This window comes from Acinonyx jubatus, chromosome A2 (genome assembly GCF_027475565.1).
Source record: "Acinonyx jubatus isolate Ajub_Pintada_27869175 chromosome A2, VMU_Ajub_asm_v1.0, whole genome shotgun sequence".
In the NCBI taxonomy this organism is placed as follows: Eukaryota; Metazoa; Chordata; class Mammalia; order Carnivora; family Felidae; genus Acinonyx; species Acinonyx jubatus.
The window spans coordinates 149,981,289-150,002,660 of NC_069383.1; the positions used below are offsets into that span (position 1 = coordinate 149,981,289).

The 21,372-nt window shown below is 51.3% G+C and overlaps 1 protein-coding gene across 2 annotated transcripts; it reads right to left on the reverse strand.

The window, feature by feature from the left end:
- Nucleotides 1–11,090: 11,090 nt before the first annotated feature.
- On the reverse strand, nt 11,091–16,609 carry CCR5 (C-C motif chemokine receptor 5). Of its 2 annotated transcripts, none has more exons than XM_015065528.3 (2): nt 16,543–16,609; nt 11,091–14,742 (listed from the first exon to the last, which is right to left on the reverse strand). In XM_015065528.3, exon 2 carries the CDS (start codon nt 14,729–14,731, stop codon nt 13,673–13,675), a length of 1,059 nt encoding a protein of 352 aa, XP_014921014.2. In that variant the 5' UTR covers nt 14,732–14,742; nt 16,543–16,609; the 3' UTR covers nt 11,091–13,672. The 2 variants fall into 2 exon arrangements, with proteins under 2 accessions (XP_014921014.2, XP_026894336.1); XM_027038535.2 differs by lacking the exon at nt 16,543–16,609 and adding an exon at nt 15,721–16,269.
- Nucleotides 16,610–21,372: the final 4,763 nt, after the last annotated feature.

The following is a 21,372-nucleotide window of genomic DNA, read 5'->3' on the forward strand; positions in this document are numbered from 1 at the left end:
ACTCTGCGTGACCATCCTGGTGCAACTCACCCGTTGTTGTCTGAGAGTGAAGAGTCGAAGAGGAACTTGACCTCGCCATCCCCTGCCCCTGGCCCCATCCTCCACCTTTTTCTTTCCTCTTTCTTCTTCCCCACCTACGTGGCCACACTCCTGTTTCCATAGGGTCAGGCGGGTTGGACAGTCGCTCGTCTGAGAGCAGCCATATTTAAAATAGATTTTTAAAAATCTCTTTTTGTGAATAGAAGCAAAAGGTAAGAAACCAAGTGGCATTCTCCTTTTATTTTATTTTTTAATATTTTATTTATTTTTGGGTGGGAGTGCAAGCGAGGGAAGGGCAGAGAGAGAGAGAGAGAGAGAGAGAGAGGGGCGGGGGGAGACAGAGGATCTGAAGCGTGCTCCACGCTGATGGCAGAGACCCTGATGCGAGGCTCGGACTCGAGAACCGTGAGATCATGACCTGAGCTGAAGCTGGATGCTTAACCGACTGAGCCCCCCGGCGCCCCCCCACCCCCCCTTTAACAAAATTAAATCGTGACAGATTTTTCAGAGCCCCCATCATCTTCCTGTCCCAAAGGATTCAGCCACACTCTCTGGAGAGGGTGGTTGAAAGGGACCCCTAACCAGCTGACCGGGACCTTCAAACCACATAGGCTGGTGCTGTCCCTTCCGGAGGGTCTAGAACTTGGGCACAAAGCGCGCGATTTTCCACGGGCAGAGAAGAAATACGATTCGGCATCATTGGCCGTGAGTCGGCGCGGGAAGAGACGAGGCAAGGGCCATCAAGTGATTCTGCCTTTCTGATTGCGTCACAGCGTCAGTGGATGTTTTTTCCGCCCTCACCTTGCTTCATATCTCTGCAGCCCTTGCCGCTGCAGACACTTCCTGTCCCTCCCAAGGTGGCCTCCTCTCTGCACGGCCCTGCCTTTCCTGGCATTCCTTCCCCTCTTTGCTGCCCTTCTTCCTCTGGGTTCTGTCTGGAGCCATTTGTCCTCAGCACGTCCGCTGCCTGTGACTGTGGGTCTCCTCCGCGCATGTGCTCTGCTGGGCCCAAGGCAGCTTCTCCTGACACTGCCCCGGGGTGTCCCCCGGGATTTCTAACTCAACCTGCCCTCAAAATTGCACCTGAAGCCGGTACTTCCCGTCTGGCCTCCCCCCTCCCTTCCACCCTCAATCCAAGTCCTGATGAGTCCTTGTCCCCGGAGCTTTTGGATCCATTCACTTGTCTATACCCAGAGCTTTGTACCTTGGCGGGGGCCTCTGCTCTGTCCCAGAAGGAGCACAGCCAAACCTCTGCCTGGGGTCTCTGACCCCATCCCTGCCTTCCTCTAGTACATTCTCGGCAAGGCGAGGCCAATCAGATGTCTTGAGTACCCTGGCTTCAAACCGCTCCCCCCACCCCCCACCCGGCCACGAGCCGCACCCCTCGGCACCCTGTGTGAGCCTCGGCCCCATTTGCCCTCTGTAGCCCTGTCTCTTCCCGCGTTCTTCTCTCCTTCTGCTCTCACAAAACCATCGACGGTTCCCTGAATTTCCTCTGTGTTTCTCACACACTGTTTCCACTGAAATTCCTCCCACATATACACACTTGTCCTTGTACTTCCTCCTTGTGTGACCACCCCCCACCCACACACACAAGCTGGATCACTGAGAAAAATGCCTGGCATGGCTATGTTCCAAGGGCACCTTGCCGGGGAGACAGGGGGCACACGCTCACAAATGTGGGGTCAGAGGGCATGGTATGCTGCCCCCAGTGGGACTCAATGTGGGTGTGTGGGCTCAGAACAAGGAAAAGTTCACGGGCGCCTGGGGGGCTCAGTTGGTTAAAGCACCTGACTTTGGCTCAGGTCATGGTCTCATGGTTCGTGGGTTGGAGCCACACATTGGGCTCTGGGCTGACGGCCCGGAGCCCGGACCCTGCTTCGGATTCTGTGTCTCCCTCTCTCTCTCTGCCCCTCCCCTGCTCACATGCGTGCTCTTTCTCTCTCTCAAAAATAAATAAACACTAAAAAAAAATTAAAAAAAAAAAAGAACAAGGGAAAGTCGGTTGGGCTCTCGACTAGTTTCGTTTGTGCCTCTGTGTACGGGCCTGATGTAAATAACCCTGAGACATTGGGTGGCTCCTTTTTGTTCACAGGCTGCAGCCAGGAAGCCAGTTCTGATAGGGCAGCACTGGGCGGGGTGTGTGTCGGGGGCGGGGGGGGGGAGTAGAATGATGGGGGGGTGGAGGCAGGGTCGGGACAAAGACACCTCCTCGGCGGGGTAGGGGGGGTGCGGAGGGCGCGCCTCCCCTCCCTCCCTCCCTCCCTCTCCCTGGGACTGTCCGGCTGACTCGCTGGCTCTTGGATCTAGATTCCCTCATTCCTTGATCACAGGACTCAGCCCACGTTGTGCCCTAGCAGCATGGGCAGCTTCTCACTAAACATTAGGTAAAGAACTGAATGATTTAAAAGGCAAGTCCCGAATTCGTGACCCTTTCCACTGTCATCTGTGAGTTAACTCTGTGCCGGGTGAAGGGGGGAGAGGAGCAAAGACGAGGGGTACCGTGGGGGGTGGGGGCAGTACTTTGAGAGGGGTGAAAGGGCTCGTCTTCCAAAAGCCATAGTCTAGTGTAGTTAACATAAGGTCCCTTAAGAAATCGATTTCCTAAAGGACGCACACCTCGTAGAAGAGAGGGTCGTAGCTCTGGCTGCCATATCAAATCCCACAGACCGGGGGGTCTGAAAGAACAGAAGCGCTCCTCACGCTTCTGGAGGCAGGAAGTCCAAGATCAAGTTGCCAGGCCATGCGGTGTCTGGTGGGAGCCCACTTCCTGGGTTGCAGATGGCCGTGTTCTCACTTTATCCTCACAGGGGAAGGGCAGAGAGAGGGAGCAGGCTGTCGCGTCCCTTTGTACAAGGGCACCGATCCCGTTTGTGAGGTTCCACCCTCACGACCGAATCACCTCCCAAAGCTCCCCCCGCAGCACCGTCACATCGGGGGGCGGGATTTCCACATATGAATTTTGGGGTGTCACAAACACTCAGTCTATGACCGCTGGCAAACAATCTGTGCATGAAAACCCATCAGGTCATCTGGAGAAAGAAAAGGGCAGCTAAAAAATATGGAGTGGAAAACCTTGTTGAGTGTGGGAGAAGTGGGGACTTGATGCCTGCACTAGGGAGGGCTCAGGCTCCCCTCGCAGTGATGGGGACAGCCGGGACACCCCCGGGGTTGATCACAGGAGAGAAGGAACTGCGAGGTGTCTTCTCTTGGGAAAGACGGGGCCCCAGGTGATGGGGTTTCGGGGTGATGGTGGGGTTCGGAGCCGAAGGCCAAGCAGGAATTCTTGAAGACATCTTTGGTGCACGCAGGTGATTTTATTAAAGCACGGGGACAGGACCGTGGGCAGAAAGAGCTGCACTGGGGTTGTGACAGGTAACTGATTATATACCTTCAGGCTGGGAGGGGGTTAGAGACAGCGTAAGGGTCTAAGGAATTTTCAAAGCAAGGTTTCCAGGACCCTGAGGGCCTCAGTGTTAGGAAAACGTCATTTATTACCGTTCAGTAAAACCTCAGTCATGAGACCATTCAGATGTATATCAGGGGCCATATGCTTGGAGTATGATTGCCAGCATATATCTTGGGGGAGTTGAGATAAAGGAAGTTTCCAAAGGACTTTTTATATGTTAAAGTAGACTTATAGGATGGGGGGGGGGTCAGGATAATGTGAAGCCAAGATTCCTTTTTGCCCCCAGCAAAGTGTCATCACTGAGGCAGCTGAGCTCCTGGAGGGAGGTCACGCTGCCTGTTGCAAGGACTCGCCAACGGGCTGCAGGCAGTAAGGGAATTTCAGTTTTCATTTGCCTTAGTTTCCCACATCACCATGGCAAGCACTGAAACCCCTTTCCTTGGCTCTTGGGTAGCTGGGAGTGTCCGAGGAAAGTCACACAGATTCCCCTCCCCGCTGGGGGCGGGGGCTGTGCTGTTAGCCGGGGGCTGTGCTGTTAGCCGGGACTTTGCCCGCAGCTTGCCCCAAGGTCCCTCATCACCAGGAAGCTCTGCATTGGGGCATCTCCCCTGGCGGTCTCCAGTCCCCCCTCCGGGGCACTGCCGGCCACTCTGGGGTGCATTCGTGGTCATCGCTTTTAGGAGCAAGAATGTGATTGGCTCACCTCGGGCAGCACACGGCACACACCTGGACTTTGTGGGACCAGGCATTCGCTCTAATTTGTGACCACTGCAATGACAAGATCACCAGTCCGGGGGGGGGGGGGGGGGACTCTGACTTCTTGGCTCCACTGGTCAATGTTCACATCACGGAAACAGTGGCCGTGTGCCCTGTATGGGGCACCAGAAGGACTCGCCCCACGCATTGAGGGGCCTCCCCGAGGAGCAAAGCACCTGAAATGATGCTTGGGCATGTAGTCATTTAACTGGAAATACAGAAATAGGGCCAGCCCTGGGGTCAGGAGAGAAAATATTATAAAAACGGCATTTAGGGGGCGCCTGGCGGCTCAGTCGGTTAAGCATCTGACTGCGGCTCAGGTCATGATCCCACAGTTGGTGGGTTCGAGCCCCGCATCGGGCTCAGTGCTGACAGCTCGGAGCCTGGAGCCTGCTTCGGATTCTGTGTCTCCCTCTCTCTCTCTCTGCCCCTCTCCCCACTCTCTCTCAAAAATAAATAAATAAAATGGTAGCTTAGAGAACACATGTGAGTCTCAGAACGGGAAACGGGGAAAGCATCATTTCCACTCTAAAAAAAAAAATGGCATTTTAAGTTAGTAGGAAAATAATTTAATAAACCATCTTGGGAGGATGGGGTGCCATCCGGGGCAAAAACCTTGGATCCCCACTTTACTCCGCGCTGCAAGATGAATTCTAGGATACAAATTGTAAAAGATGAAGCCATAACAGCTTTAGAAATAAAACCGGGAGAGTTTTGCAATCTCAGCATGGGGAAGGCTTTCCTAACCATGTCATAAAACCCAGAAATCAAAGAAAAAGTTGATAAGTTCATTTGTGGGGCGCCTCGGGGCCTCCGTCGGGTAAGGTCCGACTCCTATTTCGGCTCAGGTCATGATCGCACGGTTCGTGGGTTCCAGCCCAACATTGGGCTGTGGTGATGGTGCAGAGCCTGCCTGGGGCTCTCCCTCCCCCTCTCTCTATTCCTCTCAGCTTGCGTGTGTGCGCACGCATGCTCCCTCTCGCGCAAAATAAATAAATAGACATTACAAAAAATAAGTTCACTTGCGTGAAAATAGAATCTGCCTGGCAAACCGTAAGAAATACTAATAGCCAAAATTCACGGGGTGGTTGTCATATGCCAATTAGCCTATTAACTCATCTCCTCCTTGGAACAATCAGTGAGGTTGGGCTCATTATCCCCATTCCACAGACGGGCAAAATGAGGCACGGAGAGCTTAAGAAATCTGCCCAAGATCGTAAAGGGGAAAAAACCAAGGTGCGGTAAAGAATACTCCGAGCGTTTGTGATTTGTGGAAACACAGGAGATAAGGGGAGAGATGTGATTTTGGTTAGATGCGCAGGAAGTACCTCCCAAATGATAAGAGACTGGTAACTTTATTGCCTCCAGGGCGGACGACCTAGCAGGCAGAAGCAGGGGTGGGAAGGAGACGTTCCACTTATTTCCTGTGGTACAAACAAACTGAAAGCAAACGCGGAGACAGGGAAACTACAAAACCAGCCCCAGGAACCCAAGGAGGCTGGTGTCTCGGTGTGTAGACAGGTCCTCTCCCCACCCCTCGATGACCCCCCTCCCCCAAAGGGCAGCGGGTGCTGGGACAATCAGAGACAAGAACATTTTGTTCAGCGTAAGCTATTTAAGGAGGCACGGAACCGAGAGACAATTGTAGCCAGGCTTTCTTTACGGAATGGTCAGAGAACGCACTGACTGTCCGTCTGTCTGTCTCACTCACAAGGCTGTGCTGTTTTAGGCACCTGGATGGTGCCTTGCCCCGTTTTACCTATTTTCGCTGGCATAGTTGTGCCTTCTCGTAGCCTCTACGTACGGTGCTTCTATGCAGCTCTCACTCAACCACACAGTGCCTCCACTTACCCCATGGGCAAGCTCCCTTACCCCATGCCCCGTGTCTTGCACAGGCCCTCCACGAATGTTCACTGAATGAATGAATGAATGAATGAATGGGCTGCCCACAGTTAATGCACATGAGAACCGTGTTCCCACCTTGCTGCTTCTGTCGGAATCCCAGAGGGAGGGGGTGGGGAGTTGGCCTGCCTCCCTCATTTCCCAGTTTGCTTAGAGCTGCAGGGCCGACATCCGGCCAGAATTACGTTCTCAGGTTAATCCCCCCACCCCCACCCCCACCCAAAGCCTTTCCAAGCGCACTACACAAGTTCGGACGTATTGAACACGACGCCACCAAGTTGGGAGACCCTTTCCGTCCATTGCTGTAAATCCACGGTGTTTGAGTTCACGCCCGAGAGCCCCCTTGGGTCCGCGGGGGGTTCCATTCCGCTGCAGAAAGTGAGCTGGGTTGCCCACCACGCTGAGGAGCCTTCTTTAGGGGAGGGCAATTCCAATTTAAAGAAGAAATAGCCACTATTAGGAAAGTAGCTAACAGTTCCAAGAACTTCCGCGTGCCAGGCACTGCCTTAAACCAATGTGCGATTTCTCATTAAATCCTCCGCACAAACGTATGAGGTGGTAGGTGTTGCTATCGGCCCCATATCACAGATGAGGAAACGGAGGCTAGAAGCATTACAACTTGCCTAGGAATCCCTGATCCCAGAGTCCAAGTTATACTGATGCTTCTTGGATACTTACTGTATGCCAGACTTAGCCTTGTCCGTTCATAGATGCACTGAATGTTTTAAAATGAAATGAAATGACAAATCCAGTCCCGTAGTCACATTAGGCACGTTTTGCACCAGTCTGGAGTCATCTCCGTCATTACAGAGCGTCCTTCTGGTCAGGGCTGGTCTAGATACTATATACCGACATAACTTTCAGATGTTAATAGACGTGAATAGTATCCAGAATGACAGGAAAGGACCCTGAGGTCCACAGAGGGACTCTGAGTCACCTCCCCAAGCTCCTACAGCCTCAAGGCTGGACCTCAAATCAGTCTGACTTTGAACTCCCCACTCTTTTGTCCACCAGGCTCCACTTTCCACCCTTTGGAAGGAGTGAGATAATCAATCAACAGAGAGTCCGGATTTGATGATCTGTTGGAAAAAAAATCATAATTGTCTGGGGCAGCTGGGTGGCTCAGTCGGTTGAGTGCCTGAGTTCGGCTCAAGTCATGATCTCGTGGTGTGTGAGTTCGAGCCCCCACGCAAGTCTCACTGCTGTCAGACTGTCAGCGCGGAGCCCGTTTTGGATCCTCTGGCCCCCTCTCTCTGCCCCTCCCCTGCTGATGCTCTTCCAAATAGAAATAAATATTTTCAAAAAATCATAATTTTCTTAAAAGGGATTTTTGAAGAATATTAGTTAGTGGAAATAAACCAAAGCACAGGAATTCTAGGGTGAATACGGGCCGTTGCTGTTTTGAGGCTGACTTGTTGCTTTCTCTGCAGGATTATCATCGCCTTACCCAGGGCTCACACAGACTTCCAGAGTTTTCCAGGTCTTCAGGGATAATGCTTTACTGGACGCAGTTGAAGGGATGGCTTGCGGAGGGACAAGGAAATGGGGTGGGGAGGGGTGGGGGGAGAACTCTTTTGCCAACATAAGCAATACCAATATTCATTTGTAACACATCACAAACAGACTTTTTCTACCCGAGAGACTTCTTCTGTCTTGAATTTGAAGCCACCAAGCTCTGCGTGGGCAACAGACACCCCATCTTTATTTACTGTTCACTTGGAATGGATGGGTTAAAACATAATCCTAAAGCAGAAATGAAAGCATGATGCTTGGTGCCTCAAAGAGAGATATTTTACGTTGCCAACTAAAGCTAGATGCATATGCTTTAAAGACCAGCTTGTGGGAAGACGGAGTTAATGTTCTGCTGGGACGATCGAGGAGTCGAATCCGGACCCTTCCTGGCCTGTGTGCCACCCACTTCCAGGACGGCAGGATTCTTCCTCAGACAGCGGCCCGCATCCAGCAGGCTTGGTTTGATGGGCTGTAAGCAGTGGTTTCCAAAGTTGGCTGTGCTTAGAGCTTCCTAGGACTCCGAGCTTCTGCAGACCCATCAAATCGGAGTGCTGCGGGTAGGGCTGGGTATCACTATTTGTGCAACTCCCCCAGGTAACTCCAAGGAGCAGCTAAGATTAAGCCAGCGGCCGTAAGCATGGTCCCCACGGATTCCGGATCCCGCTCTCCCTCATCGACGTGGGTGCCGGCTGTCAGGGGAGTTAGAACGGCTCCCACCTGCTCTCCTCAATGGCGCATCGCTGGCTGGCAGGTGCAACGGGGGGAGCCTGTGAAAACTGAGGCCAGGCCTGTTATGTCACACACCTATTGTGTCAGTGCGTCTGGCTCTGGGGGCGGGCTCCGCTCTTCTTCCATAAAGTGAGGGGTCAGGCTGACTGGTCCTCAGCAACCTTCCTGTTTTCAGATGATGCAATGCCATTAAGAGGAATCGAAGTGAGGGGAACACAGTAATAGAGAAAGGGAAGTGTGAATAAAGAAGAAATCCACCCACATGGCAACCGTATTGGATCGCTTCGAATACTAGGTACCCACAGCCATTGCTGGATACACATGGGAGTCACGCGAGACGGGCTCGTGGCATTGGATGGCGAAAAATGCTTTGTCACAAAACAGTTTGTGACTTTGTTGCAAGGCTGTGGGTTCAGGGATCTGCAGAGTTTGGCCTGAGAGAGCTGGGACCTTCAGTTCACCGCAGGCATCGACTTGTGTCCTCCACTGGCGCTCCTTTTCCTCGTCAGTGAGTTGAGCATTATCTACCCTGAGCTGCTGTGGAACCACCTCTTGTCCACAACAGGAATGGTAGCAGCAGAGACCAACATGAAACAGCCGAATGTATAACCACCCGAGTCAAGGCTGGCTGCGGGACGCCCTTGTTGGATACCAAGGTGACCACAGGGAGGCAGTATAGCCCAAGATTCTCAATGGCCCGGAAGGCCTTTCCGTTGGCTCCTTTGAAAAGACTTTCAAGCGTTTAAAACACGAGTTACCATCGTAAGAAAAAGAAACTCAACCAAGTTCCTGAAACATGACGGAACCACAATGACACAGAACTTATGATCAAATTAAAGTAGTGACAATATGAAGCCAAAAATAAGTAAGCCTTGGAAAAAACGCTTGTAGAAAAAAACCTAAGGCACGGCGCGCCTGGCTGGCTCAAGTTAGTTGAGCGTCCGACTCATGATTTCGGCTCAAGTCATGATCCCAGGGTCGTGGGATCAAGCCCCAGCGTTGAGCTCTGCACTGGGCATAGAGCCTGCTTAAGATCCTCTCTCCCTCTGCCCCTCCCCATATGTGCTCACTCTCACTGTCTGTCTATCTAAAAAGAAAAAGAAAAGAAAAGAAAATATGGCACCATCGCAACATCTATCTACAGAAATATTCAAGTTTGGCTGTGTTTCAGGAAAATACCAAGCAAGACTTTCATAGTGAGTTTTACTTAAAAGCAAAAGAACTCTGTTTCCTCCCAGGAGTGGCAGCATCTCAGGGTGTGGGAGTTCTCCACGCTCTCAGGTTAAGCAGGGGGTGCGAACAAGCTATGAAGCAGAGCAGTCCGGTCGTTCACGGCCACGCCCCTTGCTCACATCTCCACATCTCCTGTGCCTTCATCGGAAAGTCAACAATGAAACTCCGATGTTCCTGTTGAGGAGTCTGTCCTTCCCTTGGATAGGAAAGCAGTGACCTGATTTAATCACAACAGTGGCAAGACTGGTAGCCTTTTAGCTGGAGGTATTTGGAACCTTGGGATACACGTGTGAATGGAATCCTAACGTCTGAATTTGCACATTTTCCCTCCCCGCTCAGGGCGTTCACTTTACTTGGACTTTATCCATGGCCCATATGTAACTCCCTCCATGACAGACGTCCCTGGGCCAGGGAGCAGGTGTCTTCACCCAGGATGTGATGAGTGGAGTCAGAACCTGAAAGTCACGATGAGTTCAAGATTGTTTGTCAATCTAAGGACTGGGGCAGAGGAGGGGTGAGCCCAGGAGGGCCCACAAAGTAAGGGGCGTGGGGTGGATGGAACTGTGCCCTGGACCCTTCCTCTACTCCGACTCAGTCCCCTCCCTCCCTTCTTTGGGTCACGCCTCCTGTTGAGGGAGGTGGAAGGCGGTCTTTCTGGTTGTTAGGGAAAAGCTGTCCTAAAATCGGCTCCAGCTGCCCTTGCCTTCTGCTCATTCCCCGGATGTCCAAGTAGGACCGTGACCTACCTGGTCTCAAGACCAGCCTGCCCCAGGCTGTAAATGCCACCTGGACCAGTCGCCTCTTCCCGGAGCACCTGTTCTCTCTGGGGATAAGAGACACGTGCACAGAAAGCCAAACTTCAAGGACAAATCCATGGTCATCACTGCAATTACAGGCAAGTTTTTAGAAGGGATTTGAAATGAAAGAAAAGCAACCTTTATAGCAGCCAGGTCCTCGCGTGTCATGTGTCTGCAGTTTGGGATTACAGACCAAGGACCAGACTGTGACATCGTATGTCTTCTTCATTTTCTTGTTGTAATTTTTTTTTTTTGAGTTTAGTTATTTTAAGAGAGAGAGAGAGAGAGCATGCACATGTGCACATGTGAGCAGGGGAGGGGCAGAGACAGAGGAGAGAGAGAGAGAGAATCCCCAGCAGGCTCCGCACCATCAGCACAGGACCCGACTCAGGGCTTGAAGCCACAAACCATGAGATCATGACCTGAGCCAAAATCAAGGGTCAGATGCTTAACCGACTGAGCCACCCAGGAGCCACTAGGCCTTCCTCATTTTCTTTTTCTTTTTTTTTTTAATTTTTTTTTAACATTTATTTATTTTTGAGACAGAGAGAGACAGAGCATGAACGGGGGAGGGTCAGAGAAAGAGGGAGACACAGAATCTGAAACAGGCTCCAGGCTCTGAGCCATCAGCCCAGAGCCTGACTCGGGGCTCGAACTCACGGACCACGAGATCGTGACTTGAGCCGAAGTCGGACGCTCAACCGACTGAGCCACCCAGGCGCCCCTCTTCCTCATTTTCAAACATAGACAACTGGCGTGGGCTTACACATACATCGATTTTCTTTTTTTCTTTTTTAAATGTGTCAATTCTTTTGCTCCAGTAGTAGAATTAGATTAGAAACTGGAAAGTTTTCAGTGTCTGTTGCTCAGAAATGCCACCCTTAGAGGCAGCATCTTCAGACAAAGTATTCTGGCAATTTGACCCAGGAAGGGGGGCAACTTTTAAAAAATATTTCAAAGGAAGTATAGCTCTCTGTGCGTGTACGTACGGAGTTTTCCGAAACAGTGACCTAACAAAATCCTTTCACGGTTTTGTTTTGCTTTGTTTGTTTGTTTTTTAAATTTTTAAAAATGTTTACTGAATTTTGAGAGAGAGAGACTGAGCAGGAGTGGGGGAGGGGCAGAGAGAGAGAGAAGGAGACACAGAATCCGGAAGCAGGCTCCAGGCTTTGAGCTGCCAGCACAGAGCCCGGTGTGGGGCTCAAACCCACGAACGGCAAGATCATGACCTGAGCCGAAGTTGGACACTTAACCCACGGAGCCACCCAGGCGCCCGGCTTTCGCAGTTTTGAACGCTATTCTCTACATGTGCGCTTGATGGAAAGAATAGGAATACAGTCAGTTATTTTACAGGGTGATTTTTTACTAGGCAAGGGTTTTCTTCCAAGCGATTTGTAACTTTCTATATACATGAGCCGGATCACATCATACATGATATGTATTCGACACACAAAGATATCAGAGTGCCTTTGAGTTGACCCAGAGGCTAGGTCATAGGATACTTGTGCCCTTGAAACGACCTCAAGAGCACTTCCGGTTGCTCCCCGTTGACACCCGCGCTCTCAAGGTCATATTTCAGAGCTGAGAAACATCAGTAGCATCTCTTATTATTCTGATACCTTCATCTTGTGAGGGAGTCTCACTGCTTTGATGTTGCCTCACCTAATCTCTCCCAAATGGTCTTAGCTCCTCCCGGATTCCAAACCATCTCGGGCAGGTACAAAAAAGTACAAGGAGCAACTGCCAAACACGAAATCATGACCCTGTCTTTGAAAGGAATAGATCCCTTAGTGTTCGGGGGTGTGTCGGGAGAAGGCGTCTGGAAGGAGAGTCTAAAGCCACCACACTCAGCCTGAAACACCGAGTTCCGTAAAATGGTGCTTCTCGGAGCTGAGTCAGCTGGAGGCGGCCTGTTTCCAAATGAATCTGTCCCTTCTTCCCTCTGCCCACTGCGAGTTAACTCCGGAAGACAACGCTTAGGGAGGCAGTGGTGTGTCCTGGGCGGGCAGAAACTTAGTCATCTCGGCTTCCCTCCCCGCTCTGGGGCATCTTTGCTTAGCGCTTATAAAAGCCCTGGATGTTCATTAACTACACAGTCGGCCCCTGGATGTCATAGCTGACGTAAACGTGTTCCCAGGCCTCAGACTCCCCGCATTTCCTAAACCTAGTGCTTCCAAGCCCCCTGGAGATGCCCCCTGGTTGGAGCTGGGTTGGGAAGGACAACTCCAAAGGCAGGAGCGGCCACCGCTAGAGAGCCCAGGTTCTGTCTACGGAAGGCTGTGTTCAAGCTGGCAAAACCAGAGGCTTCCTCTTCCACCAGCCCCTCCTGGTTTCGATGCAAGCCTTGGCCCCTTTCCATGCCTGAGGTTTCCTTAAGGGCATCTCCAGTCCTCGTACGTGAAGCCTAGAGGTTCTCTCTGCCTCCCCACGGCCCCTCACCTCCAACCCCAATCCACCCCAAGTTCTGTGGACTCTCACCCTGCATGCTGCGAGGGTGTCCCCATCCCTGGTGCCCGGACCTACATGGAAAGCCTCCTCGCCTCACCCGACCTAAAGGTTCACCTTTCTAGGCCATCGTTCAGCCGCGCAACGAGCTTCCGGCGACAGTGGCCGGGGATCCCCCCCCCCCCCCCGCTCTGCTCTGGCTTTGACAAGCGGTGCTGTGCACGCTCCCTATGGTCCAGGCTCGCCTTGCCTCTCCCCAGCCAGTGCCGACCCCCCACCGCAGAGCCGCCCCGCGCATGTGCAGGGCCTGCAGGCCTGGAGCTAACCTTCCTCCCCTCTCCCCTTCTCCCTGAAGAAGCCTTCGCAGCTCTCACCCGGTCCTGATCGCCTGTGGAACTTACCAACCACACCCCGGAGGGGAGATCGCTCTTGGAAGAGCTCGTTTCTTAACAGATCACCCACAAGCACGTGCTTTCAGCGCACTTACAACCTGCACCTGTTGCCTCGAGCAGATCAGAAACCGTACAATATGCATCTTGATTGGTTTTGTTATTCCTGTTCGGGTCACCGAACTCAAGAATTAGCAGTTCTCTGGGGATTTTTTTTTTTTTATACAATGAAATTTTTGCAGCAAAGGAAGAGTTTGCCAATAAGTTGTTGTGTGCGGAGGGGAGGTGAGGAGGTTTGCTATGTCATCAACATATACTGATTCGGCTTTCCAGACGTGACGGGCTTAAATGGTGGGATAGATGTCAGGTGCATGGATGACTCTTAGGCCCTCTATGACAGTAACTTCCTTTTTAAAAGGGTCACTCCCGCCCCTCGGCTGTGTACAAACACCTGGTCCAGGTCACAAGCCGACAGAGATTTCCTGCTCTCCGGTGGATCGGGTGTAAACCGAGCTCGCTCTGTCGGGGACCTTTCCCTGGAAGACAGGACAACGTTTGCAGAAGCGCCTGGCGATGTGCTTTTGGAAGAACACCAAGAGGTAGCTTCTGAACTTCTCCCCGACGAAGGCGTAGATGATGGGGTTGATGCAACAGTGCGTCATTCCCAGGGTCTCCGTCACCTGCATGGCTTGGTCCAGTCTGTTGGAGCTACTGCAGTTATTGAGGCCAAAGGATTCTGGGAAGGTGCTCAGCAGGAGGACGATGTTGTTGGGGGCCCAGAAGAGAAAGTAACCGATCATGATCACGAAAATGAGCTTCACGGCCCTGTGCTTCTTCTTCTCGTTCCGACACCGGAACAGGGTCCTGAGGATGGCCGAGTAGCAGACGATCATGACGAGCAGGGGCAGGACCAGGCCCAAGATGGTCATCTTCAGTGTCTGGAAGTTCTTCCAGAAATGATACTGATTGGATGGAAAATGAGGGCTGCACGTAAAACGAGAACCCTCTTTTTGGGATCTGCTGAAGATACACCCCGGCAGAGAGGCGACCACGGCCACCGCCCAGGTGACCGCGCTTGTCACCGCCCCAAAGGTGACCGTCCTGGCCTTTAAAGCGAACACAGCGTGGACGATAGCCAGGTACCTATCGACGGTCAGGAGGATGATGAAGAAGTTTCCGCCAAAGTACCCGACGTGATAGAGCCCGGTGACCGTCTTACACATCACATCCCCGAAGACCCACCCGTTGGCGGCATAGTGGGCCCAGAAGGGGAGGGTGAAAAGGAAGAGCAGGTCGGAGATGGCCAGGTTGAGCAGGTAGACGTCAGTCATGCCCCTCAGCTTTTTGCAGTTGATGAGGATGAGGACGACCAGCAGGTTGCCCACGAAGCCGGAAAGGAACACGAGTGAGTAGAGCGGAGGCAGGAGCCTGGCTGCGATTTGCCTCACGTCGGTTTTCTGGCAGGGCTCCGACAGCTCGTATTCAATGTCATAGTAGGGACTCGTGGCTTGATAATCCATTTTGCTCGACGCTGTGAATAAAGAAAAAGTGATCGTCTATGATACCCCAGAATGTACTTGGCGGTGGTCTGCCATGGGTGCAAACCGTCTTATCCACGAACAGGCTTTTCAACATTGGTACGTAGGTTTCTACATTTAACGGAGCTCCCTTGTTTGGCCAAAAGAAAGAAGGAAGGAAGGAAGGAAGGAAGGAAGGAAGGAAGGAAGGAAGGAAAGAAAGAGAAAGAAAGAAAGAAAGAAAGAAAGAAAGAAAGAAAGAAAGAAAGAAAGAAAAAGAAAGAAAGGAAAGGAAAAAGAAAGAACTTTTTCAGGAAAAGGAAGGATCGCTATCACCTCTGCTCACTGGATGGAGACCGTGACTCTTGGGGGGGGGGTCACAAAAGCATCGTCTGACCCAATAAAACCTGACGCTCTGTAGCCACGTGGGACGAATGAAGCTTTAACAACGTCAAGAAACTGACTCAGGCGCTGTCTAACACTGTCTTACCATCTCTGCTGCAGCTGCCTTCCCTGGGGTGAGCTTATACAGAGCGTCCCCCGGAGTGTGTGTTGCTAACCATGGATGGTTCCCAAAGGCACCCTGTGGGCCAACAACTTCACACCCATTCATTCAATTAATCCTCACGGTCACCCTATGAGTCAGGTCATGTTATCGTCCCCATTTTGCAGATTAGAACTCAAGGCACAGAGAGGATGAGTAACTTGCCCAACCACACACAGCTAGAAAGCAGCTGATTTTGAAGGCAGGCAGCCTGCACTCTCATCCAGCAGATGCCTAGTCTCTCGCTTCTTGGTGAGGGAAGTGGAGTGTGGTATCGTCAGCCTGGCACCTCGACGCGGTCCGGATGAAACGGGCCGCTGCCCAAGTCCCCCGAGAGGGTTGTAGCAGCCAGTAGCCAGCTATAAAGTCCGGGCTGCCATTCTCACGTGCAGTCTAAGTTCGTGTTTACAGTTCCCGAATTGCTATGATTAAGAGCTCCCGCACATACCCAAGCATTCCAGGTAGGAAACATCTCAGGTGCCACCATGCATATTCTGGGTTTGCTCAGCCCCTCCATGACCCGCTGGCTAGCCTGGTCTATTTCGGTTCCACTTCCTGGTAGAAGTTTCTTTAATAAATCCTCGTGGGTTTCATGCTTCCTGTCCCTCGGATTAGGTAGCAAGGAGACACATACAGAAAATTTCACCTTAAATTCTGAGCCAGAGCAAGAACCATACATTAAAGGACACGAAATGCGCTGTAGAGCTGATATAGTAAAGGGAAAGTTTATTTGCTATTTGTAGTCCAATATGAATTCGGACAATTTTTACCCTTCCCTCTTTTCTGAGAAAAACAAACAAACGAGAAAACTGGACTTAGATACAACTCGTCTTGGACATACATTCACAGGGCATCCTGCCTGGTCAGTTTCAGTTCTTACCAGAAGATCATTCTGCCAAGATTTTGGCCAAGAATCATCTCTCTGAAAAGATTTCTTTTGAAAGGTGAAGTTCCTTCCTTCCTTCCTTCTTTTCTTTCTTTTTCCTTTCTTTCTTTCTTTCTTTCTTTCTTTCTTTCTTTCTTTCTTTCTTTTAAATATTGCTCCCTTTACAACAATCTTTCATTCACAATCATGTTTTGTATCTTCGATGTTATCACAGTCTGAAATTGATTCTAAATTCTAACTCTTTTCTCCTCTCGAAGATTATGTTTTAAGATAGCTCTACGAGCCTCTGGTGTGTGTCCAGTCTTCTAGGGTTTCCTGTAAAGCTTTTTACTCATCACAGAAGCCGAGCTAACTAACAGACAGAGTGGCTGAGGGATGACTTACCAGGAGGGTTCTTGTAGGGGAACGGATGTCTCAGCTGCTCTGGCTAGCTGAGTTGTGCAAATCAAACATATAGGCAGCATAAAAGTAGGAAATGCATGGTTTCTACTGAAAGGGGGAGGCGGAGTTTTAATGAATAAGTACATTTCAGGGCCAAAAAAAAAAATCAAACAGTTCTTCTTCTTCTTTCCTTTTCTTTTTAATTGAACTTAAAATAGGTCAGAGACTAGATTTCTGGCCTGAAAGTTTATTTGTGGGCTTCCCTGACGACACTATTTTCTTCTGTTTTCTGCTCATGCAACTACACAGAGTCTGTTAGAAAATAGAAGGACTGAAGGATATTAGCGCTAGAAAAACATTCACATTTATCGGGTCAAACCTCCTCATTCTGCCCAAAGAAATTGCTGCTTCAGAGGCCAATGATTTATTTGTATAAGACCACAGGGCTTATCAATGGTGAGGCTGAACAGTTGAGATTCTGATTCTCTTAAGACTTGCCTGCAATGAAAGCCACGGAAACCAACTTGAAATTGATAGGGGATGCCTCACGTGAAGCCCGTGGTCCCCTTTAGCCACTGTCTCCCCCATCCCCTGTGCCCAGCCCAGCCCAGCCCACACCCATACCTCAGGCCCCAGTACTATTTTTCTCTGCAGACAAAAACAATTGGTCATCTAAAGGGCTTTTTTTTTCAAATGTTTTTATTTATTTTTGAGAGAGAGACAGAGCACAAGGGGGGAGGGGCAGAGAGTGAAGGAGACACAGAATCCGAAGCAGGTTCCAGGCTCTGAGCTATCAGCTCAGAGCCTGACACGGGGCTTGAACTCATGAACTGCGAGATCATGACCTGAGCTGAAGTCGGACGCTTAACCAACTGAGCCACCCAGGTGCCCCTAAAGGGCTTTAACTGTAGCTCTCATGTGAGCAAAACACATTGCCCATCTTCCTTGGGGTCGGATATATCGTGGGGCACGTCATTACGAATTTCCTCTACCCGGTCGCTATTTTGCAGCCCTCCAAACCGGCTGGTGTTCGTGAGCGCCTGCACCATGCCAGATACACAGGCGGCAGAGATCCTCTCTCCAAAGAAAGTCTATCTGTAGTGATGAGAAATTTCCCACATAAAGTGAGCAGGAACGGACCAAAGAAAAGGGTCAGGTTCAGGATTCTAGGACAATACCACCTGCAGGCACATGGAGCTTTCTTGGTGGTTGGTTACTTACCCAAAAACCTCAACTGTTGATGGCAGAGCTGAAAACACTGCGGGAGAGCCAGCCTGAGCCTCAAGAGCGCCCTCTGGGGTCTTCCGTTTTGTCCACGACAGAATCAGAAGCGTTGGCTTGTGTGGTCTGAGAAAAGGCGGAGGAGACTCCAAACCTGGGGGGCGCAGCATAATGCAGGGCTAAGCAGGTGGCCTCCGCAGCCAGCCTGCCTGAGCTTGAAGCCCGGCCCAACCCTCAGCTTTCTCTTCTGTGGGATGGGCTGAATAATGGGTTGCCTCATGGGTTTGTGGGGAGGGGCTCATGAGGCACCCACATCCAGAATTTGGCACATAATATACACTCGATAAACATCAACCCCCCTAGCTACTCATTCCGTGATCCTTTCCTAGGGAGAGTTTATTTTATAAAAGGTTAACAAAATTGGTTCCCTGGGGTCCTTGTCTAGAGGAGGGTAGTATCAGCAAACTGGAAGCTGAAAGAGAGAAGTTAATGACTGGCGCTTGGAGAACAGGAGGAAATGATGGCTGGGGGAAGGCAGAAAAGCTACAGAAATAGCCCAGCAGCAACCACCACCCATCCAGGGCATACGCTTGTGTTACAACAGAGCCCAGCCCTGGTCATCATAACCGGGAGAGTGAATCGGGAACAAAATCTCCGAGTTCATCCCGTGCGTGTAACTCAAGAGGGAACGCTTAGGAACCGGACTCTGCAGACCTGCCTCCAGGGTTACGTCCCGGCATCAGCCTTTATTTTTTTTATTTTTTTTTTTCATCGTTTATTTATTTTTGGGACAGAGAGAGACAGAGCATGAACGGGGGAGGGGCAGAGAGAGAGGGAGACACAGAATCGGAAACAGGCTCCAGGCTCCGAACCATCAGCCCAGAGCCTGACGTGGGGCTCGAACTCACGGACCGTGAGATCGTGACCTGGCTGAAGTCGGACACTTAACCGACTGCGCCACCCAGGCGCCCCCCGGCATCAGCCTTTAACTACTTGCCTCTGAACAAGTTTCTGAAACTCCTCCATGCCTTCGTTTTCGTATCCTTAAACATGGGGCAACACACACACACACACACACACACACACACACACCAACCAACCCAACACACAAACCTATTCGATGGGTCTGTGGTCAAGATCAAAGGATATAACAAGGGCAGAGTGTTTCCCAGATATCAGCCCTCTGTGGGCTACTTAAGTGTGCTGTATATTTTGCAAAAATGTGTGTTCACAAAATGGGTAGCAAATGAATGGATATACAATTTCGCAGAAAACAGGGAGTTTTGGGTCTTCTGAGACCAGCTTTGTCTTCGCTGGTGCTGTGTGGACATGTGGAGCTCTCAGATGCTGCCGAACGATGTTACATTTCTTCATGTGCCCGTGGCTGGCTTTCGTTTTCACCACCAGGGCTGGGGCTTTGCCCTGTGTTCCGCCTGTCCAGCGTCAGGGCGGCTGAGGATGTGACGGCCGGCTTGCCCCCAGGGGGCAGTGTGGAGCAGGCTTGGAGTCCCAGACTGCGCTGCCTTTAGCAAGAGATTCCCCTCTGCCCTTCCACTTCCTCATCTGTCAAGTGATGCCCTCGATCCCCGGGGGTTCCGAAGGCAGCTCCCCGCTTCGGTACTCTAGATGACTGTGTGGCCATGCTGGTTTGGACAACACGCACTGGAGGGGAAACGGGGTGATGATGCATATACGGGCTGAGACAGGGAGGCACAGCTTAGCAGGTGTCTTGTTTATGCCTCTCGGGTTTCTGGGTCCAGGGGTGGATTCTGGCCATCTCTCAGGATGGAGTTCATCCCAGGGAGTCACAAGCAAGTGAGGACCCCTGGGCACTTCTGCAGTGTAGAATCAAGGGAACATTTCAGTCTGTCTAATGTATGAAGTTAGGGAAAACAAAACAATGGAAAGTAAGGGAAAAAATCAGACATAGGCTTACAATCTCAAAACAGTCCTTTTTTTTTTTTTAATGTTCATTTTTGACACAGACAGAGGTCACGTGGAGAGGTGGCAGAGAGAGAGGGGGCCACAGAATCCAAAGCAGGCTCCAGGCTCTGAGATGTCAGCACAGAGCCCCACGCGGGGCTTGAACTCATGAACCCTGAGATCCTGACCTGACTCAAAGCCAGATGCTTAGCTAACTGAGCCACCCAGGTGCCCCTCAACACAATCCTTTTAAACACGGGATGTGTCTCAATCCGGACTTTTTCCCACGTATACCTTTTGGTTCATTTTCCCACACATACACCAGTTCTACACGCTTCTCTCTCTGTTTTCTTTCTTTCTCTTCTCTTCTTTTCTTTTTTTTCTTGTTTTGCTAAAGATCACAGTATAGGCCTTTCATCGGGTTATTAAAAAAAACGCTCCCTCTATGTGACTCTTCCATTGTTATTTTTATGGTGGATTTATTTATTTATTAATTACTCGTTTGTTTTTATGGCAGTGTAATTTAGATGCAGCAAAGTGTACCCATCCTAGGTGCACAGCTTGGGGAAGTTTCGGTATGCACACGCCCACATAACCACCTTCCCCCTCGCCGATCGAGGTGATAGGGAATTGTCCTATCGCCCCAGAAGGTCGCATTGCGCCGTGCCCAGAGGTAAGGGCCACTCTGACTTCTGTCACCGGGGATCCTCATGTGCCTCTCCTTTAAGTCCATATAAGTGGAATCATAGACGCTACCCTCTGTCACGTCTGGCTTTTCTTGTTCGACGGAATGCCATAACCAGTCGCGCCAGAGCCTTGCTATCAGACGTTCCGGCTCCTTCTGTCGGTCCGCACTACAACAGCCCGTTTCCAGTATCTGCTGTCAGTGCTCTGTGACTCCCACCAAGGAGGACACTCCCAGTGTCCCCAAAGCCACCTTCCCCAAGAAATCCAGAGAATCCCCGTGGTCCTCAAAGAAACAGGAAGAATCCCTCCTTACTGACATTTTGTCACCTGCGTGCCTTAGCAGTGATGCCTTAGCAATGGCCCGTGACTCCCAGCACCGCTTCACCTTCTGCCTCAGACACATGACGTGGTGAGTGGGGCTGGGGGTCATCATGCTGTCCTCTCTAGCCTACGTCTCTGTGGTCCAGGCTCTTCCCGGGATGACGGGGGGGGGGGGGGGGGAGTGTGGGGGGGGAGGGCGAATGCAGTGCAATGCACCGATTAAGGGCTGTGAGAGGCCCAGGGTGACTTTGGCGGATCGGATGACACCTGAACCTCTGTGTTGAGGTCTGCGCAAAACAGGATATCATGTAGGACTTTTCCTGTTGCCCCAGAACAGGCGGTTGCAGCCTGAGGCTGAGGGCAGGGAGGTGTTACGTACCCTCCAGTTCTAAGGAAACCACTGACACCCGGGTTACCCGTCTCCCTCGGGGGCTCACAACTGTGCCCCCAGTTGTCGTGTCAACTCCTCCCACCCCAGTCCTATAAGGAGACACATCTGGGCAGGAAAGGCTTGTAGAAAAGGGTGGGATTGGTGGGGAGGTGAGAGGGGGCTCCTGTCCTCAAAGCCAAGGGTGTATGGGGGTCTGAGAGAATCGTGCGAGGAATGGGGGGCCAGCACCTCCTTTCTGGGTGGGGCATCCCCCGGGCAGCTGGCCAGCCGGGCAGGTGAGGAGGGGGCTG

What these genes read in the sequence shown, in the direction of transcription:
- CCR5 (XM_015065528.3), bottom strand. Translation starts at nt 14,731, where the DNA reads ATGGATTATCAAGCCACGAGTCCCTACTATGACATTGAATACGAGCTG.